Genomic DNA, 10,186 nt, shown 5'->3' on the forward strand with positions numbered 1-10,186 from the left:
CAGCTCATTCTAACCTCCATCTCCTGGGTTCAAGAAGTTCTCAGCCAGGCACGGTGGCTCACGCCTGTAATCCCAGCACTGTGGAAGGCCAAGGGGGGTGGATCTCGAGGTCAAGAGATCGAGGCCGTCCTGTCTAACACGGTGAAACCCTGTCTCTACTAAAAATATGAAAAAATTAGCCGGGCGTGGTGGCGGGCGCCTGCAGTCCCAGCTACTTGGGTGGCTGAGGCATGAGAATGGCATGAACCCGGAAGGCAGAGCTTGCAGTGAGCCGAGATCCCGCCACTGCACTCCAGCTTGGGCAACAAAGCAATACTCCGTCTCAAAAACACACACACACACACACACACACACACAAAGACGGAATTCTCGTGCCTCAGCATCCCAAGTAGCTGGGATTACAGAGGCACGCACCACCACCATGCCTGGCTGATTTTTTTTTTTTTTTTTCATCCCATGGGTTTTCCTTCTGTAATGATTTTTGTGTTTTTAGCAGAGACAGGGTTTCGCCATGTTGGCCAGGCTGGTCTCGAACTTCTGACCTCAGGTATTCTGCCTGCCTCGGCCTCCCAAAGTGCTGAGATTACAGGCGTGAGCCACCGCACCCAGCCCAGTTTAACTGGTTCTGAGGAGCAACTGCAGCCGGGTCTGGAGAGGGCTCGGCCGACACCTTCCCTCCCAGACAGCAGCTAGACAGCTGCTCCCAGGATCTGCTTTGAATTAAAAATGGCGTGGCCCTTTAAGAGAAGCATCCGCTGGCCGCCCCCGCCGCCGCCGCCCTTCTTTGATGTCGCTGGCGCTGAAAGGTTCCCAGTGGCAAGATCTGAGGGCTTGTTTCTGCCTCCCCAGAGGCCACGTGGGGATCACAGGGAGGGAGGGAGGGCGAGCGAAGGTCACATGGCCTCCCTGGCCTGCTGCCGCTGTTGCGGCAGGAGCAGGAGCGTGGGGACCAGCAGGCTGGCCGGGTGGGGGCCGCGGCCTGCAGCTCCTGAGGGCGGTGGAGCCTGGCAGCTGGTAGGGCAAAGGACCAGCCTCTCTGCCCCTCCCGTTGGCATCCGGGAGCTTGACCTCCAGCCTCCCTCACCTGTCCAGGAAGGAGCCACACACTCTCTGCGTGATGTCCCAAGAGGCTGCATCTCCACTGATGAGCTGGGACTCCCCCATCCCCATGCCCCTCCTCCCCCAGCTCTGGAAGGTGGCCTTTCCCTGGTGGGCCTGCCACTCCCAGTAGGCTACATGTTGGCACCAGCCAGGTGAAGCCTCAGGGAGGAGGCGGGATGGGGCGGGGCTCAGCTGCAGGGGTGCCAAGAGGGGCAGATCCCGCCAAATACCTGGGTCCAAAAATGACAGCCTCGCCTCCCCGCTGGGTTCCAGGAGCTCTCACCTGGGTGAAGGACACCCTAGGGCAAGGCCGATCCTCTCCACCACGGAACCCAGAGGCCACTCACTCCAGGCACTGGGGCCGGGGAGAGGGCAGCCGCAACACCAAGCCCAGTAGCAGCCGCCCCGCCCGGTGGCCCCCCTCGCCCCTCCGAGGACCTGGGCGAGAGCCACAGCAGCTCCTGACAAGGGACTTGGCTCATTAAGGTCCCAGGATATGAGGCCAAGAAGGGTCCTTCTGATGGATGGGGTGACTAGAAAAGGAGGTTGGGGAAAACCAAAAGGGGGCCAAGCTCTGCGACGGCAGCGCCTGGCCTCAGGGCACCTCCCCCACTCTGAGCCGGCTGCAGAGCAGGGCCTCCCCCAAGAGCCAGCCGAGGAGAAAGTGGGCGGCCTCCCCCAAGAGACAGCCACATGGGGAAGCGGGTGGCCCGCCTCACTTCCCTGCTCACTTGGGCCTCAGAGGCCAGCAGCTGGGGCGCAGGGCAGCCCAGGTGGCCAGGCGGGGCGGGGCGGCTGAGGCCAGCACACAACAGCTGGGCCCCAGACGGCCGGCAGCAGCTGGAGCCCAGAGCGGCCCTGGCGCTCAAGGCCCTTGGGGGAGGGGCCCGGGATGTGCGGCAGGGAGCCGCCTCCAGTCTGGACAGGGAAGCCGGGTCCGCGGCGGCCTGACATGCTGTGTGCTGGAGGCTCGTATCACCAAGCTCCAGGGCCCACACGAGGTCTCGAGCGGACCCCTGTACCGCCAACCGCCCTCCATCACACCCTCCTCCCTCTCCACCTGCGCCCGCCCGCCAGCCTGGGCCCTTGCTTCCTGAAACGTTCCGTCTTGACCCCTTTTCCCAGGGAGTGGGCTCCGGCCCCCCAGCACAGCCGTGACCCTGGTGGGTTGACTCAGAACCACCTGGGCATCCCCAGCTCTCTTCCCAGGAGGGAGGCAGTGAACTGAACCCTCACCCCATCCTGTCTCGGGGTGCCTGTCCTGAAGGACAGAGTCCCCTCTGGGCCTTCGTCTCCCCAGCTTTCCTGCCGTGGGGCACACAGAGTCTAGGCTCAGTCAGAAGCCCCAGCTCCACCTGAATGGGAGCCTGGGGAACCCGGCATGGTCCTCCCTGAACGGGACAGTGGGGGTGGGGCAGGGCCAGGGAAGCAGAGAAGGGCACACCCTGAGAGAGACAGCACACAGAACCATGCAGCCTGGGATGAGGCACGGTGCTGCTTCTCCTCCCCAGGCCCCCGTGTCTGCCCTCACAGTCAGCCTTGGTCCCTGGGGGATCGCCAGCACCCCCACAGTGCCTGGGCAGCGTAACTGCCATTTATCACATGGTCATTGCCAGAGACGCTGAGCGGAGCCCCCAAACATCCTGCACCTTTGATGCTCACAAGGACCCTGTGAGGCAGGTGCTGTTCTCATCCCCGTTTTACAGATGAGGAACCCGAGACCCAACTGCAGGCCCTGCAGCGGCTGGTACTTGGCTGTCCTACCCCATCCGCTACGGTGCAGACGAAGTAGGTATCTGTCTGATATGCAAAAGGAGGGTTCTGAAACACACTACCTGCCAGGAAGATTTCTAGAGTGGAGCCAGCCCACCCCACCCGAAGCTGGCCACTCCCCTCACCGGGCCTCAGGCCTCACCCCCGCCGCCTGGTGCCCTGTACCCAGCCTGATGGTCATTGGTCTTACCCACTGATTATTTTAGATAGAAGCAGGGTCTTGCTATGCTGCCCAGGCTGGTCTCAAACCCCTGGGCTCAAGCAGTCCTTCTGCCAGGGCCTCCCAAAGTGCTGGGATTTATAGGTGTGAGCCACCGTGACCAGTCAAAACTAATTACTTTAAAATATCAGGCTGGGTGCGGTGGCTCATGCCTGTAATCCCAGCACTTTGGGAGAACAAGGCAGGTGGATCACCTGAGGTCAGGAGTTCAAGATCAGCCTGACTAACATGGTGAAACCCCGTCTCTACTAAAAAAAAAAAAAAAAAAAAAATTAGCTGAGCGTGGTGGCGCATGTCTATAATCCCAGTTACTCAGGAGTCTGAGGCAGGAGAATCGCTTGAACCTGGGAGGGGGAGGTTGCAGTGAGCCAAGATCGAGCCATTTCATTTCAGCCTGGGCAACAAGAGTAAAACTCCACCTCAAAAAAAAAAAAAAAGAAAAGAAAATCTAATCACACGGACAAGGAACTTCCAAAAATTGTGCAACCACCACAATCCATTTTAGAACATTTTAATCACCCCCAAAAGAAACCCTGTACCGGCTGGGCACAGTGGCTCATGCCTGTAATCCCAGCACTTTGGAAGGCCAAGGTGGGTGGATCACCTGAGATCAGGAGTTCAACACCAGCTGACCAACATGGTGAAACCCCATCTCTACTAAAAATACAAACAATTAGCTGGGCATGGTGGTGCACGCCTGTAATCCCAGCTATGCAGGAGAATTGTTGGAACCTCGGAGTCGGAAGTTGCAGTGAGCCGAGATCGCATCACTGCACTCCAGCCTGGGTAACAGAGCAAAACTCTGTCTCACCAAAAAACAAAAAAAAAAAAAAAGAGAGAGAGAAACCCTGTACCCAATAGTAATCACTCCCTGTTTGTTTCTCCCCACCTCCTGGAAACCACCAGCGGACTTTCTGTCTCTATGAAGTTGCCTCTTCTGGACACTCGAAATGAACTGAATCATACTGCATGTGCCCTTCAGTGTCCTGCTCATGTCGCTTGGCTGATATCCTCAAGATTCGTCCACAGCGCAGCGTATGTCAGAACTTCGTTTGTTTTACGGCTAGAATATATTCCGTTGTATGGCTGTGTTCCGTTGTCTTTACCCACTCATCTGCCGATGGACTTTGGGGCTGTTTTCCGCCTTTTGGCTATTGTGACTAGTCCTGCTGTGAACATCCATGAGCCAGTTTTTGTTTGAACACTTGTCTTCAATTCTCTGGGTGTATCCCTGGGAGTGGGCCTGCTGGGTCACGTGTTCTGTGTAACATACTGAGGAGCCACCAACCTGTTTTCCACGGTTAGGGATGCGGCCACCGCACTGTCTATCCCCACAGCGATGCTCTAGGGCTCCAGTGTCGCCGCAGCTGCATCCACACTTGTTATTTTCTGTTTTTGATCGTGGTCATCTTAGTGGGCATGAGGTAGCATCTGACCCACTACTGGTGGAGCTGGGTTCCCCTTCCTTATACCTGTCAGGGCCAGGGTGGCCCCGTCTTGGTGCATGTGGACTAGAAGCAGAGGCCCAGCACCTGCTGGCCCACAGGACCCGCCACGGGAGCTGCCAGACTCTGGGTGCTCAAAATTCTGGGTGGGGAGTTCCAGGTGCAGAGAATAAAGCTGCCCCAGGGGCTGGGGGAGTGAGGACAGAGCCAGTCGGTGTGAGTCAAGAGGAGGACATGGGTGTGAGCAGCTGCAGGGCCTCAGGAGTCCTGTTCCCAGTCATGTGGTTGCAGCCTTGTCAGTCATCCGGTCATGGCAGGGGCTTCAGAGGAGAGGGGGATGGGAGAGGTAGACAGAAGGGCAGAGAGGTTCTGGGGAAGTCTTGGGTTTGAGCCCCTTCTTGTATATGCTACCAGTGTTGAATAAACCCAAACATGAACTCACTGTGGTTCAACATGCAGGTTCATCTGCATTGCAGGAGATGTCAGAGACTATAACACGCATATTCTTCTCCCGTCCTGCAATTTTCATTGGCGATCATAACTGCCACCCCTGCCACGCACTTTCACACATGGGCTCTTATAATCCCACAACAGTCCACTGACGGAGGCACGGCCATCGCCCCATTTTAAAGGAGAGAAAGCGGCTGGGCATGGTGGCTCACACCTGTAATCGCAGCACTTCGGGAGGCCAAGGTGGGTGGATCGCGAGGTCAGGAGACCATCCTGACTAATACAGTGAAATCCCATCTCTACTAAAAACACAAAAAAATTAGCCAGGCATGATTGCACACGCCTGGAGTCCCAGCTACTCGGGAAGCTGAGGCAGGAGAATTTCTTGAACCTGAAAGGCAGAGGTTGCAGTGAGTCGAGATCATGTCACTGCACTCCAGCCTGGGCAACAGAGCAAGACTCCATCTCAAAAAAGATAAATAAATAAGAGGAAGCCGAGGCATAGGGAAAGGTCACAGGCCTTGCCTGGCATCTCCACACCGCACCAGGAGATGGCTCAGAGCCAGGGCGGTTTGGAGATCAACCCTGTGCAGCCAACTGGAAGATGCCATCATACTCTGGACTTGGAATAGCAGGTACCGGGCGGGAGAGGCCTCCTCCAGACAGGTTCCTGCTGGATGCTGAAATCTGCCCTGGGTCAGCCTTCCCCGCCAGGGTGTGGGTGGGAGAGCACCTCACGATGGGACCTGCGTCTGAAGCTACTGCCCTGGCCAGCCCCACACGCGGCCTTTAAACTGACCCGATGATGGAGGGACAGCAGGGGGGATTTTTGAGTGAGTAGAGAGCTAAGGGCGAGTCTCAGCTCTTCTGTTAGCGTCCCTGAACCTCAGTTCCCCTTGTCAGGGAAATGCTGCAACCCGCCCTGTGATGAAGGGGGAGGCTGTGGAATGGACTTGAGTTTGTAACAGCCTGCCTCTTTGAAAATGTCCCTGGCCGGGCTCACCTCCAGGGCACCCCAGCCTGATCTTAGGCCTTGTGGTTTACACTGGGGTGCCTTACACCCATCAAATGCATGGGGCAACAGCTCTCAGGGTTCGGTCTCTCTGTTTCACAAGAGCCCAGGCAACGCGGTTGTCTGCAGGTGCCACCGGTGCTGGGACTTTCTGCCTAAGCTCCTCACTCAGCCCGGGGCTGGCAAGGAGGACATCCACAGGGCCCCGGCCCTCGGCTCAGGGGACATCCCGGCTGCAGTCACAGCCCTGCGCTTCTGCTCTCCTGCCCCATGTGGTGCTGTAGGCTCCCCACTGTCCTGAATTAGGAGGGGTTCTGGAAGCTCTGCTTGGGTCTAGATCCTTGTCCTGAAACATAAGACCTGTTTCCTATCTTTAAAATGGGTGTCATGGTGCCCACCATTTGTCATGGTGCAAGCTGCAGACCAGAGGGTCAAGCAGAAAGTCTGCCGGCCCCACTGGCCCTGTGTACGTCCTCTCTTTTGTCCATCCCACCTCCTGCCCACAGCAGGAAGCCTCCTGAGCCCCTCCTGTCCACCCAGGTCCAGTATTGATTTCCCACAGGAGCCTTGTTCTGACACCACCACCTGGAACCTCAGGAATGGACAGAGGTGCTCTCCAAGGTGAAGCATCTCCAGGTGTCCTTCGTGGCATGAAGGGCCCCAAGCAGAGGCCTAGCGGGCAGCCACTGGACCCTTGGCCTCCTCCCCTAGTGGCGGCTGGGGTCCTCGTCATGGGGCCAGCAGCCAGGCTGGGCGGGTGGAGATCCAGAACCTCACCTCTGGCCCCGTGATCTCCTTAAGTTGTAGCTTCTTCCCTGACCCCAGCGCCAGCAGGAGCGCCCCAGAACTGGGCAACTACCCCGCGGCGCCTTGCTGGGGCGCGCGGTCCATCTCGCAGGTCTCCGAGGGAACGAGGACCTTGCGCCCCACCTGTCCGCTTCTCTAGGAGGCCCCGGCGCCGCTGCTGCCGAGCCCTCCGCTCGAAGCCCTGTGTCCGCCGCCGCTTTGATCCCGGGGGGCCCTGCTGGATAAAAGTCCCTGGCGGCTCCGCGCCAGCGCCAGAGGGGGAGCGCAGCGGGGCCGGGCGCACCAGCGGGACGGCGCAGGGCCAGGGGCGCTGAGAGGACGGGGCCACTGGGTCGCCCGCGCTGGCCGCGGTGAGAGCGGGGCCCCAGGGCTGCGCGGGGTGGAGAGATGCGGGCCGGGGTCCGAGTCCCCCACCGCCTGCTCTGGGCCTGGGCACTGGGGGATGGGAGGGACACTGGCGGCTCCAGGTGAGCTCGCCCGCCCCGCGCCCCCAGCCCGTCGGCCGCGGCCAGCTGCGCCACGGGCGGAGTTCCCCGTCCCGCTCCCCCCCGCCGGCGCGGAAAAGCCTCGCCCCTCCCCGTCGCCGCCGCCCCTTCCAGCTGCCCCGGGGGCGGGGGCGGCGGCGCCGGGCTGGCCGCGGTGAATGGAGCCGCCGGGGCCGCCCGGCCGCGCTGCTCCCCCACGGAGCCGGGCCGGGAGCGCCTCCGGCGGCCGCGGCGGGGTAGTCCAGGCCCCTCCGTCAGGCTTGCGGTTTGGGAAGAAAAGGCGATGCCTCCGCCAAGAAAAGAGCGAGCGCGGCCCCCTCCCCCCTCCGCCGAGCCCGGGCGGCGGCGGCGGCACATCTAACGCGCGGGCACCCGGGCCGCCGCGGCCCCCGCAAATAAGCCCAGCCTCGGCCCCCGCCGCTCATTGGCGCGGGCCGCAGCCAGCGCACCCAGACCCTGCGCTGCCCTCGGACGGCCGGGCGCGGAGCCCCAGCTGCGGAGGCCGACGGCACCCAGCCCCGAGAGCCTCGACGCCCAGCCGCGCGCGCCGTCTCCGCCAGGCCCGGTGGGCGGGAGCGGGGGCGAGGGAGCAGGACCACCAGTGCCCCCGGCATCCCCGGCCCGGCACCCTCCGCCGCCGCCGCCTCAAGGCCGCCCGCTCCCCGCAGGTGGACGCGGCCATGGGTCGAGGGGTGCGTGTGCTGCTGCTGCTGGGCCTACTGCACTGCGCTGGGGGCAGCGAGGGCAGGAAGACCTGGCGGCGCCGGGGTCAGCAGCCGCCGCCTCCCCCGCGGACCGAGGCGGCGCCGGCGGCCGGACAGCCCGTGGAGAGCTTCCCGCTGGACTTCACGGCCGTGGAGGGCAACATGGACAGCTTCATGGCGCAGGTCAAGAGCCTGGCGCAGTCCCTGTACCCCTGCTCCGCGCAGCAGCTCAACGAGGACCTGCGCCTGCACCTCCTGCTCAACACCTCGGTGACCTGCAACGACGGCAGCCCCGCCGGGTAAGGCCGGCGCCCTGCGCCTCCCCGCCCTGCCCGACGCGCCTGGTCTCCGGCTGGACCTTCCCTGCGGGCCGCGGCTGTTCTCTCCCCGGGGAGAAAGGGCTTCCGTCGGGCGCCCCGCAGTGCTGGCCCCGAGGAGGGCCCGGCTCGGTGACTCTCCGTGTGGGGAGCGGAGCGGCCCTGGAAGGGCTGGTCCCCGGCCAGCTCGGGCACTGACCCTTCGGCCTCCGGGCCCAGCCGCTCTGCTGGCGTCCTCCGGTCCCGGGGCGGGGAGATGGCAGCCCGAGAGCGCGCCTGGCTCTAGCGGGAACCGGCGACACCGGGGGGCGGGAGAGGCTTGTTGCCCACCTCCCCATAGCCCCGAAGTAGATAGAAGACGTGAGGCCGGGGATCGGGGAGTGGCGGGGGCGCCCACGCGCTCAACAAGCCGAGGACGCCCAGGGACAGCGGGAGACGTGGGCGTGGGGCCGGGGCTCGGTAGGAAGGCTCCCCCGCCGTGTCGGTGCCCCCCGCGCTCCCCGCAGCGTCCCGTGCCCCCGCCATGCGCGCCCCTTCCGTGCCGACGCGTTTCATGCTTCGAGAGCCGCCGAGCGCCCCGGGAGGACCACCGCCCGCGCCGAGGTGACAACGGGACGCGCGCTGGGCTGGACGTGGGGATTTTCCACGCACCACAGCCCCGCGCGGCCCGTTCCCGACCCGCGAGCGCCACCTCCCGGGACCGCCGCCGTCCCTGAGCTCCGCGTGGGCCTGGCCGAGGGCGCCCCCGTGCGACCGCCGCGCACGGCCGGAACAGGTGGCGCGTTCCCTCCGCCAGAGCTGGGCGCGCGGGGCGCGGCGGGTCTGTAGCCCCGGCCGACCCCCCACGGTGCGTCCTCCCCGCAGCTACTACCTGAAGGAGTCCAGGGGCAGCCGGCGGTGGCTCCTCTTCCTGGAAGGTGCGTCCGGGGTCGAGGCTGGGGGAGGCCAGGGTTCTCTGCGCGCGCGGGCCTGAGCGGTGGCCGTGTCCGCAGGCGGCTGGTACTGCTTCAACCGCGAGAACTGCGAGTCCAGATACAACACCATGCGGCGCCTCATGAGCTCCCGGGACTGGCCGCGCACTCGTACAGGTCAGCGGCGGGCCCTGGAGAAGGCAGCCTCGACGTGAGGCCGGGGAGGAGGAAGCCGCGCCCGCGCCCTGGAGCCCCAGCGAGGCCCCCGCGCCGCACATCGTGCCCAGCCCGGCGCCCGGGTTTCCTAAGAGCAGGGGGCGCCCTTCACTCTCGCCCTTTGAGGTCCATTCCACATTAACATTCAGGCGCTTACCGGGCAATTCTGGCGCTTCCCGGGGTCAAAGCAGGGCAGGGGGTTGAAGTCAAGGTCAGACCTGGTGTCGTAGCCCAGTCGGGCACCGTGGCCATGGTGTCTTCACGGGGTAACTAAACCCGACTGCCCTGCACTTTCCCGGCGACCTTGATTCGGGCCAGCAGCACCAGCACACCTCCCTTGCTGGGGCCAAGTAGGAACCCCTACTCCTCGCCAGGGGTTCCCAGACCCGTCCCTACACAGCCTCCTCCCACTAGAAAGACCCACCGCCTCTGTGTCCGCAGGCACAGGGATCCTGTCCTCACAGCCGGAGGAGAACCCCTACTGGTGGAACGCAAACATGGTGTAAGGGGGTGCAGGGTCCTGCCTGGGAGTCCTGCCTGGAGGGTGGTTCTTTCCGGGGGTCCTTCCTGGGGGGTCATGTCCTGGAATGGTCTTTCCTGGGGGTCCTGTTCTGGATGGTCCTTCTGGGGAGGTCCTGTCCTAGAGGGGTTCTGGAAGCGTTTCTGCCCTGGCGGTGAGGGGGTCCTGTCCTGGGATGGTCCTTCCTGGGGGGCTCTATCCTGGGATGATCATTCCTGAGGGGGG

The 10,186-nt window shown here is 63.0% G+C and overlaps 1 protein-coding gene and 1 long non-coding RNA gene across 2 annotated transcripts; both read left to right on the forward strand.

Moving 5' to 3' along the window:
- Positions 1 to 2,232: 2,232 nt before the first annotated feature.
- Positions 2,233 to 4,368, forward strand: LOC113221413. The gene is made up of 3 exons (XR_003307859.2): positions 2,233 to 2,264; positions 2,808 to 2,889; positions 4,001 to 4,368. It is a non-coding gene; the product is annotated as an uncharacterized LOC113221413 (long non-coding RNA).
- A 2,693-nt stretch (positions 4,369 to 7,061) lies between these two features.
- LOC113221414 (palmitoleoyl-protein carboxylesterase NOTUM-like) lies at positions 7,062 to 9,947 on the forward strand. Its single transcript, XM_026450739.1, has 5 exons — positions 7,062 to 7,158; positions 7,962 to 8,296; positions 9,179 to 9,231; positions 9,307 to 9,402; positions 9,883 to 9,947. The coding sequence occupies exons 2-5, from the start codon at positions 7,974 to 7,976 to the stop codon at positions 9,945 to 9,947; spliced, it is 537 nt and encodes a 178-aa protein (XP_026306524.1). The 5' UTR covers positions 7,062 to 7,158; positions 7,962 to 7,973.
- Positions 9,948 to 10,186: the final 239 nt, after the last annotated feature.

The sequence above is a fragment of the Piliocolobus tephrosceles genome, unplaced genomic scaffold (assembly GCF_002776525.5).
Source record: "Piliocolobus tephrosceles isolate RC106 unplaced genomic scaffold, ASM277652v3 unscaffolded_24390, whole genome shotgun sequence".
Classification (NCBI taxonomy): Eukaryota; Metazoa; Chordata; class Mammalia; order Primates; family Cercopithecidae; genus Piliocolobus; species Piliocolobus tephrosceles.